Source organism: Oncorhynchus mykiss, unplaced genomic scaffold (genome assembly GCF_057628025.1).
Source record: "Oncorhynchus mykiss isolate SJ-2025 unplaced genomic scaffold, ASM5762802v1 scaffold96, whole genome shotgun sequence".
Taxonomy (NCBI): Eukaryota; Metazoa; Chordata; class Actinopteri; order Salmoniformes; family Salmonidae; genus Oncorhynchus; species Oncorhynchus mykiss.
In genome coordinates, this window is record NW_028322095.1 from 1262501 (window position 1) to 1277500 (window position 15000).

A 15000-nucleotide genomic window follows, 5' to 3' on the forward strand; every position below is an offset into this window, starting at 1 on the left:
GCTACAGTGGGGAGGTATTAACTAACCCCATCAGCTATAGTGGGGAGGTATTAACTAACCCCATCAGCTACAGTGGGGAGATATTAACTAACCCCATCAGCTACAGTGGAGAGATATTAACTAACCCCATCAGCTACAGTGGGGAGGTAATAACTAACCCCATCAGCTACAGTGGGGAGGTATTAACTAACCCCATCAGCTATAGTGGGGAGATATTAACTAACCCCATCAGCTACAGTGGGGAGATATTAACTAACCCCATCAGCTACAGTGGAGAGATATTAACTAACCCCATCAGCTACAGTGGAGAGATATTAACTAACCCCATCAGCTACAGTGGGGAGGTAATAACTAACCCCATCAGCTACAGTGGAGAGATATTAACTAACCCCATCAGCTACAGTGGGGAGGTATTAACTAACCCCATCAGCTATAGTGGGGAGGTATTAACTAACCCCATCAGCTACAGTGGGGAGATATTATCAAACCCCATCAGCTACAGTGGGGAGATATTAACTAACCCCATCAGCTATAGTGGGGAGATATTATCAAACCCCATCAGCTACAGTGGGGAGATATTAACTAACCCCATCAGCTATAGTGGGGAGATATTAACTAACCCCATCAGCTACAGTGGAGAGGTATTAACTAACCCCATCAGCTACAGTGGAGAGGTAATAACTAACCCCATCAGCTACAGTGGGGAGATATTAACTAACCCCATCAGCTACAGTGGGGAGATATTAACTAACCCCATCAGCTACAGTGGGGAGGTATTAACTAACCCCATCAGCTACAGTGGGGAGGTAATAACTAACCCCATCAGCTACAGTGGAGAGATATTAACTAACCCCATCAGCTACAGTGGGGAGGTATTAACTAACCCCATCAGCTACAGTGGGGAGGTATTAACTAACCCCATCAGCTACAGTGGGGAGATATTAACTAACCCCATCAGCTACAGTGGAGAGATATTAACTAACCCCATCAGCTACAGTGGAGAGATATTAACTAACCCCATCAGCTACAGTGGGGAGATATTAACTAACCCCATCAGCTATAGTGGGGAGGTATTAACTAACCCCATCAGCTACAGTGGGGAGGTATTAACTAACCCCATCAGCTACAGTGGGGAGGTATTAACTAACCCCATCAGCTACAGTGGAGAGATATTAACTAACCCCATCAGCTACAGTGGGGAGATATTAACTAACCCCATCAGCTATAGTGGGGAGGTATTAACTAACCCCATCAGCTACAGTGGGGAGGTATTAACTAACCCCATCAGCTACAGTGGGGAGGTATTAACTAACCCCATCAGCTACAGTGGGGAGGTATTAACTAACCCCATCAGCTACAGTGGGGAGATATTAACTAACCCCATCAGCTACAGTGGGGAGATATTAACTAACCCCATCAGCTACAGTGGGGAGGTATTAACTAACCCCATCAGCTACAGTGGAGAGATATTAACTAACCCCATCAGCTACAGTGGGGAGATATTATCAAACCCCCTAATACATTCCCAGTTATAGATGATACAATATCCTATGACAGACAGACTCAATACTAACCTAGAGGGCTGATCATGTATGAATGAAGATACTCAATGCTAACCTAGAGGGCTGATCATGTATGAATGGAGATACTCAATACTAACCAAAGGGCTGATCATGTATGAATGGAGATACTCAATACTAACCTAGAGGGCTGATCATGTATGAATGAAGATACTCAATACTAACCAAAGGGCTGATCATGTATGAATGGAGATACTCAATACTAACCTAGAGGGCTGATCATGTATGAATGAAGATACTCAATACTAACCTAGAGGGCTGATCATGTATGACTGAAGATACTCAATGCTAACCTAGAGGGCTGATCATGTATGAATGGAGATACTCAATACTAACCTAGAGGGCTGATCATGTATGAATGAAGATACTCAATACTAACCTAGAGGGCTGATCATGTATGACTGAAGATACTCAATACTAACCTAGAGGGCTGATCATGTATGACTGAAGATACTCAATACTAACCTAGAGGGCTGATCATGTATGACTGAAGATACTCAATGCTAACCTAGAGGGCTGATCATGTATGACTGAAGATACTCAATAGTAACCTAGAGGGCTGATCATGTATGACTGAAGATACTCAATACTAACCAAAGGGCTGATCATGTATGAATGGAGATACTCAATACTAACCTAGAGGGCTGATCATGTATGACTGAAGATACTCAATACTAACCTAGAGGGCTGATCATGTATGACTGAAGATACTCAATAGTAACCTAGAGGGCTGATCATGTATGACTGAAGATACTCAATACTAACCTAGAGGGCTGATCATGTATGACTGAAGATACTCAATACTAACCTATAGGGCTGATCATGTATGAATGGAGATACTCAATACTAACCTAGAGGGCTGATCATGTATGACTGAAGATACTCAATACTAACCTATAGGGCTGATCATGTATGAATGGAGATACTCAATGCTAACCTAGAGGGCTGATCGTGTATGAATGAAGATACTCAATACTAACCTATAGGGCTGATCATGTATGACTGAAGATACTCAATACTAACCTAGAGGGCTGATTGATTCTATCTCTGTGCTCAGATTGACCAGGTAAAGCAGGACCTCAGCAGGAAGGAGACAGAGCTGATGGGGATGAGGACCAAGCTGGAGACTCTCACCAACCAGTTCTCAGACAGCAAACAGCACATCGAGGTCCTCAAGGAGTCACTGACCGCTAAGGAACAGCGCTCTACTATCATTCAGACAGAGGTGTGTTGTTCAGTGTTAACTCTACTGACAGGGCTCTACTATCATTCAGACAGAGGTGTGTTGTTCAGTGTTAACTCTACTGACAGGGCTCTACTATCATTCAGAGGTATGTTGTTCAGTGTTAACTCTACTGACAGGGCTCTACTATCATTCAGAGGTATGTTGTTCAGTGTTAACTCTACTGACAGGGCTCTACTATCATTCAGACAGAGGTATGTTGTTCAGTGTTAACTCTACTGACAGCGCTCTACTATCATTCAGAGGTATGTTGTTCAGTGTTAACTCTACTGACAGGGCTCTACTATCATTCAGAGGTATGTTGTTCAGTGTTAACTCTACTGACTGGGCTCTACTGCCATTCAGAGGTATGTTGTTCAGTGTTAACTCTACTGACAGGGCTCTACTATCATTCAGAGGTATGTTGTTCAGTGTTAACTCTACTGACAGGGCTCTACTATCATTCAGAGGTATGTTGTTCAGTGTTAACTCTACTGACAGGGCTCTACTATCATTCAGAGGTATGTTGTTCAGTGTTAACTCTACTGACTGGGCTCTACTTGTCACACCCTGACCATAGTTTACTTTGTATATTTCTATGTTGTGGTTGGTCAGGGTGTGATCTGAGTGGGCATTCTATGTTACATGTCTAGTTTGTCTAGTTCTATGTTCGGCCTGATATGGTTCTCAATCAGAGGCAGGTGTTCGTCATTGTCTCTGATTGGGAACCATATTTAGGTAGCCTGGGTTTCACTGTGTGTTTGCGGGTGATTGTTCCTGTCTATGTGTTTTCACCAGATAGGGCTGTTTAGGTTTTCGTTACGTTCATCACGTTCTTTATTTTGTAGTGTTTGCATTGATTCGTGTTTTACGTTTGTTCATTAAAACATGGATCGCAATCTACACGCTGCATTTTGGTCCGACTCTCCTTCTCATACAGAAAATCGTTACAGAATCACCCACCACAAAAGGACCAAGCAGCGTGTCAACAGGCAGGAGCAGCGCGAGGAGATACGCAATAAGGATTTCTGGACATGGGAGGAAATCCTCGACGGGAGAGGACCCTGGGCTAAACCAGGGGAGTGTAGCCGCACTAAGGTGCAGCGGGAGAAGAAACAACAGGAACAGCCCAAGGAGGAGTACAGTATGGAGTATACTACTTGGGAGGAGATCGACAGGTGGGCGGCCGACCCAGGGAGAGTGCCGGAGCCCGCCTGGGATTCGCTGGAGCAGTGCGAGGAAGGTTATCGTAGAATGGAGGCGGTGAAAGCAGAGAGGCGCTGGTATGAGAAGGCAGCACGGCGACGCGGATGGAAGCCTGAGAGGCAGCCCCAAAAATTTCTTGGGGGGGGGGCTAACAGGGAGTATGGCTATGCCAGGTAGGAGACCTGGGCAGACTCCCTGTGCTTACCGGGGGGCTAGAGAGACCGGACAGGCACCGTGTTATGCAGTGGTGCGCACGGTGTCTCCAGTGCGGGTGCATAGCCCGGTGCGGTATATTCCAGCTCCGCGTGTCTGCCGGGCTAGATTGAGCGTCGAGCCTAATGCCATGAAGCCGGCTCTACGCAGCTGGTCCCCAGTGCGTCTCCTTGGGCCGGTTTACATGGCACCAGCCTTGCGCTCGGTGTCTCCGGTTCGCCTGCATAGTCCAGTGCGGGCTATTCCACCTCGCCGCACTGGCAGGGCGACTAAGGTTGGGCAGGCTCGGTGCTCAAGAGCTCCAGTGCGCCTGCACGGTCCGGTTTTTCCAGTACCACCTCCACACCCCAGCCCTCCGGTAGCAGCTCCCCGCACCAGGCTTCCTGTGCGTGTCCTCGGCCCAGTACCACCAGTGCCAGCACCACGCATCAGGCCTACAGTGCGCCTCGCCTGTCCAGCGCTGCCAGAGCCTTCCTCCTCTTCAGCGCTGTCGGAGTCTCCCGCATGTTTAGCGCTGTCAGAGCTTTCCGCCTCTACAGCGTTGCCGGAGTCTCCCGCCTGTTCGGAACTGCCAGTCTGCAAGGAGCTGCCAGTCTGCAAGGAGCTGCCAGTCTGCATAGAGCTGCCAGTCTGCAAGGAGCTGCCAGTCTGCAAGGAGCTGCCAGTCTGCAAGGAGCTGCCAGTCTGCAAGGAGCTGCCAGTCTGCATAGAGCTGCCAGTCTGCAAGGAGCTGCCAGTCTGCAAGGAGCTGCCAGTCTGCAAGGAGCCGCCAGAGCTGCCAGTCTGCAGGATGCCGCCAAAGCTGCCAGTCTGCAAGGAGCCGCCAGAGCTGCCAGTCTGCAAGGAGCCGCCAGAGCTGCCAGTTAGCATGGAGCAGCCAGGGCCGCCAGTCAGCATGGAGCAGCCAGGGCCGCCAGTCAGCATGGAGCAGCCAGGGCCGCCAGTCAGCATGGAGCAGCCAGGGCCGCCAGTCAGCATGGAGCAGCCAGGGCCGCCAGTCAGCATGGAGCAGCCAGAGCAGCCAGTCAGCATGGAGCAGCCAGTCAGCATGGAGCAGCCAGAGCTGCCAGTCAGCATGGAGCAGCCAGAGCTGCCAGTCAGCATGGAGCAGCCAGAGCTGCCAGTCAGCATGGAGCAGCCAGAGCTGTCAGTCAGCATGGAGCAGCCAGTCAGCATGGAGCAGCCAGAGCTGCCAGTCAGCATGGGGCAGCCAGTCAGCATGGAGCAGCCAGAGCTGCCAGTCGACCAGACTCTTCCAGATCTGCCAGTCGACCAGACTCTTCCAGATCTGCCAGTCGACCAGACTCTTCCAGATCTGCCAGATCTGCCAGTCGACCAGACTCTTCCAGATCTGCCAGTCGACCAGACTCTTCTAGATCTGCCAGTCGACCAGACTCTTCTAGATCTGCCAGTCGACCAGACTCTTCTAGATCTGCCAGTCGACCAGACTCTTCCAGATCTGCCAGTCGACCAGACTCTTCCAGATCTGCCAGTCGACCAGACTCTTCCAGATCTGCCAGTCGACCAGACTCTTCCAGATTCTCCAGTCAGCCAGGATCTGCTAGATCCTACTACCTGCCTGGGCTTCCTCTCAGTGCTGAGCTTCCTCTCAGTGCTGAGCTTCCTCTCAGTGCTGAGCTACCCATCAGTCCCGAGCTACATCTGTCCCGAGCTGTCCCTCTGTCCCGAGCGGTCATTAAGGAGGGTAACCTATCTAGGGACGCAAAGGAGGTGGACTAAAACGATTATGGAGTGGGGTCCACGTCCAGCGCCAGAGCCGCCACCGCGGACAGATGCCCACCCAGACCCTCCCCTATAGGTTCAGGTTTTGCGGCCGGAGTCCGCACCTTGGGGGGGGGGTACTGTCACACCCTGACCATAGTTTACTTTGTATATTTCTATGTTGTGGTTGGTCAGGGTGTGATCTGAGTGGGCATTCTATGTTACATGTCTAGTTTGTCTAGTTCTATGTTCGGCCTGATATGGTTCTCAATCAGAGGCAGGTGTTCGTCATTGTCTCTGATTGGGAACCATATTTAGGTAGCCTGGGTTTCACTGTGTGTTTGCGGGTGATTGTTCCTGTCTATGTGTTTTCACCAGATAGGGCTGTTTAGGTTTTCGTTACGTTCATCACGTTCTTTATTTTGTAGTGTTTGTATTGATTTGTGTTTTACGTTTGTTCATTAAAACATGGATCGCAATCTACACGCTGCATTTTGGTCCGACTCTCCTTCTCATACAGAAAATCGTTACACTACTGCCATTCAGAGGTATGTTGTTCAGTGTTAACTCTACTGACAGGGCTCTACTATCATTCAGGCAGAGGTATGTTGTTCAGTGTTAACTCTACTGACAGGGCTCTACTGTCATTCAGAGGTATGTTGTTCAGTGTTAACTCTACTGACAGGGCTCTACTATCATTCAGACAGAGGTGTGTTGTTCAGTGTTAACTCTACTGACAGCGCTCTACTATCATTCAGAGGTATGTTGTTCAGTGTTAACTCTACTGACAGGGCTCTACTATCATTCAGAGGTATGTTGTTCAGTGTTAACTCTACTGACAGGGCTCTACTGTCATTCAGAGGTATGTTGTTCAGTGTTAACTCTACTGACAGGGCTCTACTATCATTCAGACAGAGGTGTGTTGTTCAGTGTTAACTCTACTGACAGCGCTCTACTATCATTCAGAGGTATGTTGTTCAGTGTTAACTCTACTGACAGGGCTCTACTATCATTCAGAGGTATGTTGTTCAGTGTTAACTCTACTGACAGGGCTCTACTATCATTCAGAGGTATGTTGTTCAGTGTTAACTCTACTGACAGGGCTCTACTGCCATTCAGAGGTATGTTGTTCAGTGTTAACTCTACTGACAGGGCTCTACTATCAGAGGTATGTTGTTCAGTGTTAACTCTACTGACAGCGCTCTACTATCATTCAGAGGTATGTTGTTCAGTGTTAACTCTACTGACAGGGCTCTACTATCATTCAGACAGAGGTGTGTTGTTCAGTGTTAACTCTACTGACAGCGCTCTACTATCATTCAGACAGAGGTGTGTTGTTCAGTGTTAACTCTACTGACAGGGCTCTACTATCATTCAGAGGTATGTTGTTCAGTGTTAACTCTACTGACAGGGCTCTACTATCATTCAGAGGTATGTTGTTCAGTGTTAACTCTACTGACAGGGCTCTACTATCATTCAGAGGTATGTTGTTCAGTGTTAACTCTACTGACAGCGCTCTACTATCATTCAGAGGTATGTTGTTCAGTGTTAACTCTACTGACAGGGCTCTACTGCCATTCAGAGGTATGTTGTTCAGTGTTAACTCTACTGACAGGGCTCTACTGCCATTCAGAGGTATGTTGTTCAGTGTTAACTCTACTGACAGCGCTCTACTATCATTCAGAGGTATGTTGTTCAGTGTTAACTCTACTGACAGGGCTCTACTATCATTCAGAGGTATGTTGTTCAGTGTTAACTCTACTGACAGCGCTCTACTATCATTCAGAGGTATGTTGTTCAGTGTTAACTCTACTGACAGGGCTCTACTGCCATTCAGAGGTATGTTGTTCAGTGTTAACTCTACTGACAGGGCTCTACTGCCATTCAGAGGTATGTTGTTCAGTGTTAACTCTACTGACAGGGCTCTACTGTCATTCAGAGGTATGTTGTTCAGTGTTAACTCTACTGACAGGGCTCTTCTATCATTCAGAGGTATGTTGTTCAGTGTTAACTCTACTGACAGCGCTCTACTATCATTCAGAGGTATGTTGTTCAGTGTTAACTCTACTGACAGGGCTCTACTATCATTCAGATAGAGGTATGTTGTTCAGTGTTAACTCTACTGACAGGGCTCTACTGTCATTCAGAGGTATGTTGTTCAGTGTTAACTCTACTGACAGGGCTTTACTATCATTCAGACAGAGGTGTGTTGTTCAGTGTTAACTCTACTGACAGGGCTCTACTATCATTCAGATAGAGGTATGTTGTTCAGTGTTAACTCTACTGACAGGGCTCTACTATCATTCAGAGGTATGTTGTTCAGTGTTAACTCTACTGACAGGGCTCTACTATCATTCAGAGGTATGTTGTTCAGTGTTAACTCTACTGACAGGGCTCTACTATCATTCAGACAGAGGTATGTTGTTCAGTGTTAACTCTACTGACAGGGCTCTACTATCATTCAGAGGTATGTTCAGTGTTAACTCTACTGACAGGGCTCTACTATCATTCAGACAGAGGTGTGTTGTTCAGTGTTAACTCTACTGACAGCGCTCTACTATCATTCAGACAGAGGTGTGTTGTTCAGTGTTAACTCTACCAGGGCTATTGTGGAGATGGTCTCTTGGTGCCACTACTGTGTCATAGTTTACAGTTTACAGCTGAACTGGACCCGTAGTTACTAAGCATCTCAGAGTAGGACTACAGTCGTGGCCAAAAGTTTTGAGAATGACACAAATATTAATTTTCACAAAGTCTGCTGCCTCAGTTTGTAAGATGGCAATTTGCATATACTCCAGAATGTTATGAAGAGTGATCAGATGAATTGCAATTAATTGCCAAGTCCCTCTTTGCCATGCAAATTGACTGAATCCCCCCAAAAACATTTCCACTGGATTTCAGCCCTGCCACAAAAGTCCCAGCTGACATCATGTCAGTGATTCTCTTGTTAACACAGGTGTGAGTGTTGACAAGGACAAGGCTGGAGATCACTCTGTCATGCTGATTGAGTTTGAATAACAGACTGGAAGCTTCAAAAGGAGGGTGGTGCTTGGAATCATTGTTCTTCCTCTGTCAACCATGGTTACCTGCAAGGAAACACGTGCCATCATCATTGCTTTGCATAAAAAGGGCTTCACAGGCAAGGATATGGCTGCCAGGAGATTGCACCTAAATCAACCATTTATTGGATCATCAAGAACTTCAAGGAGAGCTGTTCAATTGTTGTGAAGAAGGCTTCAGGGCGCCCAAGAAAGTTGATTCAGCTGCGGGATCGGGGCACCATCAGTACAGAGCTTGCTCAGGAATGGCAGCAGGCAGCTGGGAGTGCATCTGCACGCACAGTGATGCAAAGACTTTTGGAGGGTGGCCTGGTGTCAAGAAGGGCAGCAAAGAAGCCACTTCTCTCCAGGAAAAACATCAGGGACAGACTGATATTCTGCAAAAGGTACAGGGATTGGACTGCTGAGGACTGGGGTAAAGTCATTTTCTCTGATGAATCCCCTTTCCGATTGTTTGGGGCATCCGGAAAAAAACTTGTTTGGAGAAGACAAGGTGAGCGCTACCATCAGTCCTGTGTCATGCCAACAGTAAAGCATCCTGAGACCAATCACGTGTGGGGTTGGGGAACAAAACATCGATATTTTGAGTCCATGGCCAGGAAACTCCCCAGACCTTAATCCCATTGAGAACTTGTGGTCAATCCTCAAGAGGCGGGTGGACAAACAAAACCCCACAAATTCTGACAAACTCCAAGCATTGATTATGCAAGAATGGGCTGCCATCAGTCAGGATGTGGCCCAGAAGTTAATTGACAGCATGCCAGGATGGATTGCAGAGGCCTTGAAAAAGAAGGGTCAACACTGCAAATATTGACTCTTTGCATCAACTTCATGTAATTGTCAATAAAAGCCTTTGACACTTATGACATGCTTGTAATTATACTTCAGTATTCCATAGTAACATCTGACAAAAATATCTAAAGACACTGAAGCAGCAAACTTTGTGAAATTAATATTTGTGTCATTCTCAAAACTTTTGGCCACGACTGTACAAGTGCTGATTTAGGATCAGTTTGATATGTTAAATCATAACAAGATATCCGAGATCAGCTATTCTGATATGCTTATTCCAGTGTATTTACAAGTTGACTGGACTGTAAGTATTACATTGATTTGCCTTTTGATTTAATTTGTGATAATGTCGATTATGTGTGTGTCAGGTGGATGCTCTTCGTCGGGAAGAGAGAGATTCCCAGCTGAATAAATTGTCTAACCAGATCCATCTCTAATCTAACACTGTGTGTGTGTGTCTGTGTCTGTGTCTGTGTGTGTGTGTGTGTGTGCGTGCGTGCATGTATGTGTGCGTGTGCGCATCAGGTGGATGCTCTGCGTCTGCGTCTGGAAGAGAAAGATTCCCAGCTGAATAAGAAGTCGAACCAGATCCAGGAGACGTCTGAGGAGAAGGGGACGCTCAGCAGAGAGGTACACGACCTCAAGGACATGCTGGAGGTCAAGGAGCGCAAGGTCAACGTCCTGCAGAAGAAGGTATGGGGCGGGGTGGAGGCTGTGTGTATTTATTATGGAACCCCATTAGATGCTGCCAAAGCAGCAGCTACTCTTCCTGGGGTCCAGCAAAATGAAGGCAGTTTATACAACTGTAATACATTACAATACATTCACAGATTTCACAACACACTGTGTTTCTTCAGGCCCCTACTCCACCACTACCACATATATACAGTACTAAATCCATGTGTATATATAGTGTGTGTGTGTGTGTGTGTGTGTGTCTGTGCCAATGTTTGTGTTGTTTCACAGTCCCCGCTGTTCCATAAGGTGTTTTTTAATCTGTTTTTTAAATCTAATTTTACTGCTGCATCAGTTACCTGATGTGGAATAGAGTTCCATGTAGTCATGGCTCTATGTAGTACTGTGGAATAGAGTTCCATGTAGTCATGGCTCTATGTAGTACTGTGCGACTCCCATAGTCTGGACTTGGGGACTGTGAAGAGACCTCTTGTGGCTTGTCTTGTGGGGTATGTATGGGTGTCCGAGCTGTGTGCCAGTAGTTTAGACAGACAGCTTGGTGCATTCAACATGTCAATACCTCTCATAAATAAAAGTAGTGATGAAGTCAATCCCTCCTCCACTTTCAGCCAGGAGAGATTGACATGCATATTATTAATATTAGCTCTCTGTGTACATCCAAGGTTCAGCCGTGCTGCCCTGTTCTGGGCCATTTGCAAAAAAGTCGTTTTTTGTTCCACCTGACCACACGACTGAACAATAGTCAAGGTGCGACAAAACTAGGGCCTGTAGGACCTGCCTTGTTGATAGTGTTGTTAAGAAGGTAGAAACTAGGGCCTGTAGGACCTGCCTTGTTGATAGTGTTGTTAAGAAGGTAGAAACTAGGGCCTGTAGGACCTGCCTTGTTGATAGTGTTGTTAAGAAGGTAGAAACTAGGGCCTGTAGGACCTGCCTTGTTGATAGTGTTGTTAAGAAGGTAGAAACTAGGGCCTGTAGGACCTGCCTTGTTGATAGTGTTGTTAAGAAGGTAGAAACTAGGGCCTGTAGGACCTGCCTTGTTGATAGTGTTGTTAAGAAGGTAGAAACTAGGGCCTGTAGGACCTGCCTGGTTGATAGTGTTGTTTAGAAGGTAGAAACTAGGGCCTGTAGGACCTGCCTTGTTGATAGTGTTGTTAAGAAGGTAGAAACTAGGGCCTGTAGGACCTGCCTTGTTGATAGTGTTGTTAAGAAGGTAGAGACTAGGGCCTGTAGGACCTGCCTTGTTGATAGTGTTGTTAAGAAGGTAGAAACTAGGGCCTGTAGGACCTGCCTTGTTGATAGTGTTGTTAAGAAGGCAGAGCATCACTTTATTATAGACAGACTTCTCCCCATCTTAGCTACTACTGCATCAATATGTTTTGACCATGACAGTTTACAATCCAAGGTAACTCCAAGCAGTTTAGTCATCTCAACATGCTCAATTTCCACATTATTTATTACAATATTTAGTTGAGGTTTAGGGTTGAGTGAGTGTTTTGTTCCAAATACAATGCTTTTAGTTTTAGAATTATTTAGGGCTAACTTATTCCTTGCAAGCCACTGAAAATAACTGCAGCTCTTTGTTGAGTGTTGCAGTCATTTCAGTCACTGTAGTAGCTGACGTGTATGGTGTTGAGTCATCCGCATACATAGAAACTTTGGCTTTGCTCAAAGCCAGTGGCATGTTGTTAGTAAAAATTTAAAAAAGCAATGGGCCTAAACAGCTACCCTGGGGAATTCCTGATTCTAACTGGATTATATTTGAAAGGCTTCCATTAAAGACCCTCTGTGTTCTGTTAGACAGCTAACTCTTTATCCACATCATAGCAGGGGGTGTAAAGCCATAACACACACGGTTTTCCAGTAGCAGACTATGATCAATAATGTCCAAAGCTGCACTGAAGTCTAACAAGACAGCCCCCACAATAATTTTATCATCAATGTCTCTCAGCTAATCATCAGTCATTTGTGTAAGTGCTGTGCTTGTTGAGTCTCCTTCCTTATAAGCATGCTAAAATTCTGTTGTCAATTTGTTAACAGTAAATCACATTGTATCTGGTCAAACACAATTTTTTCCAGAACTTTACTCAGGGTTTGTAACCGGCTGATTGGTTGGCTATTTGAGGTGGTAAAGGGAGCTTTACTATTCTTAGGTAGCAGAATGTCTTTAGCTTCCCTCCAGGCTTGAGGGCACACGCTTAAATTGAAGACGCTTAAATTGAAGATGTGGCAAATAGGAGTGACAATGTCGTCTGCTGGTATCCTCAGTAATTTTCCATCCAGATTGTTAGACCCCCCAGTGGCTTGTCATTGTTGATAGACAACAATAATATGTTCACCTCTTCCACACTGACTTTACGGAATTCAAAAGTACAATTATTTTCTTTCATAATTTTGTCTGATATGTGTGTGTGTGTGTGTGGGGGGGGGGAGGGGGAGTGGGACATGCTGGATGTGAAGGAACGAAAGGCCAACGTCCTCCAGAGGAAGGCATGTCAGAGATGACTAAAAGGGAGGATGGTTTTGTTGGTCAACTTGTTCCTCTTATGGAAGTTTCAAGGATGTACAAAGAGTGTGACTGAAGGAGAATCACCTCTTGGCATAACTGTATTGGACAGACAACTGAGTTTCACTCAGGATACGCAGTGAATGTGCTGTCGTAGTGAATCTTTTCTGTTGATTCACAACTCTATTGAATCACAACTCTATTGATTCACAACTCTATTGATTCACAACTCTATTGAATCTCAACTCTATTGATTCACAACTCTATTGAATCTCAACTCTATTGATTCACAACTCTATTGAATCTCAACTCTATTTATTCACAACTCTATTGAATCACAACTCTATTGATTCACAACTCTATTGAATCTCAACTCTATTTATTCACAACTCTATTGAATCACAACTCTATTGATTCACAACTCTATTGATTCACAACTCTATTGATTCACAACTCTATTGAATCTCAACTCTATTTATTCACAACTCTATTGAATCACAACTCTATTGAATCACAACTCTATTGAATCTCAACTCTATTTATTCACAACTCTATTGAATCACAACTCTATTGATTCACAACTCTATTGATTCACAACTCTATTGATTCACAACTCTATTGATTCACAACTCTATTGATTCACAACTCTATTGAATCTCAACTCTATTTATTCACAACTCTATTGAATCTTAACTCTATTGATTCACAACTGTATTGAATCTCAACTCTATTGATTCACAAATCTATTGAATATCAACTTATGATTCACAAGTCTATTGATTCACCTCTATTGCTACACATGACCTGCTTTTCCTGACTGCCACTAGATGGCAGTATGAGACCATGTTGTTTGAGCCTTCTCCAGGCGTCAAAAAGACCAGAGGAAAATGATTTCTCCCCATTGTCCTGGAGAATACATTTCAGATGTCCTGTGTCTGATAACTCCAGAGTTCACTCTAATCAACCATCATCACTTAGTCATCAATCCAGCCAGAATACCAACCCAGAATGGTTCTTCTGTGATCAACCATCCATCAACCAGCCAGAATACCAACCCAGAATGGTTCTTCTGTGATCAACCATCCATCAACCAGCCAGAATACCAACCCAGAATGGTTCTTCTGTGATCAACCATCGTAACTTAGTCATCAACCAGCCAGAATACCAACCCAGAATGGTTCTTCTGTGATCAACCATCGTAACTTAGTCATCAACCAGCCAGAATACCAACCCAGAATGGTTCTTCTGTGATCAACCATCCATCAACCAGCCAGAATACCAACCCAGAATGGTTCTTCTGTGATCAACCATCCATCAACCAGCCAGAATACCAACCCAGAATGGTTCTTCTGTGATCAACCATCCATCAACCAGCCAGAATACCAACCCAGAATGGTTCTTCTGTGATCAACCATCGTCACTTAGTCATCAATCCAGCCAGAATACCAACCCAGAATGGTTCTTCTGTGATCAACCATCCATCAACCAGCCAGAATACCAACCCAGAATGGTTCTTCTGTGATCAACCATCCATCAACCAGCCAGAATACCAACCCAGAATGGTTCTTCTGTGATCAACCATCGTCACTTAGTCATCAACCAGCCAGAATACCAACCCAGAATGGTTCTTCTGTGATCAACCATCGTCACTTAGTCATCAACCAGCCAGAATACCAACCCAGAATGGTTCTTCTGTGATCAACCATCCATCAACCAGCCAGAATACCAACCCAGAATGGTTCTTCTGTGATCAACCATCCATCAACCAGCCAGAATACCAACCCAGAATGGTTCTTCTGTGACCCTGCAGCAGAACATGAGACCGACCAGTGCCTCCATGAGGAGATGGAGAAAGGGTTTGTGTTTGTGTGTACATGTCAGGTTTCACAGAGAAAGTCCGGCTCAGCAGTATTACATGGCTGAGGAAGGGAGAGGGAGGTTGTGTCTCAGTATGGCTGAGGAGGAGAGAGGGAGGTTGTGTCTCAGTATGGCTGAGGAGGAGAGAGG

General features: G+C 45.5%; 1 protein-coding gene across 2 annotated transcripts in view; it reads left to right on the forward strand.

Moving 5' to 3' along the window:
• Positions 1-15000, forward strand: part of LOC149970076 (ELKS/Rab6-interacting/CAST family member 1-like) — a 534697-nt gene that overhangs the window by 123089 nt on the left and 396608 nt on the right. For both annotated transcript variants that reach the window (XM_090228733.1, XM_090228734.1), the window contains exons 10-11: positions 2638-2805; positions 10320-10487. In XM_090228733.1, coding sequence (XP_090084859.1) covers positions 2638-2805; positions 10320-10487 — 336 coding nt within the window. The remainder of the gene's footprint in view (positions 1-2637; positions 2806-10319; positions 10488-15000) is intronic.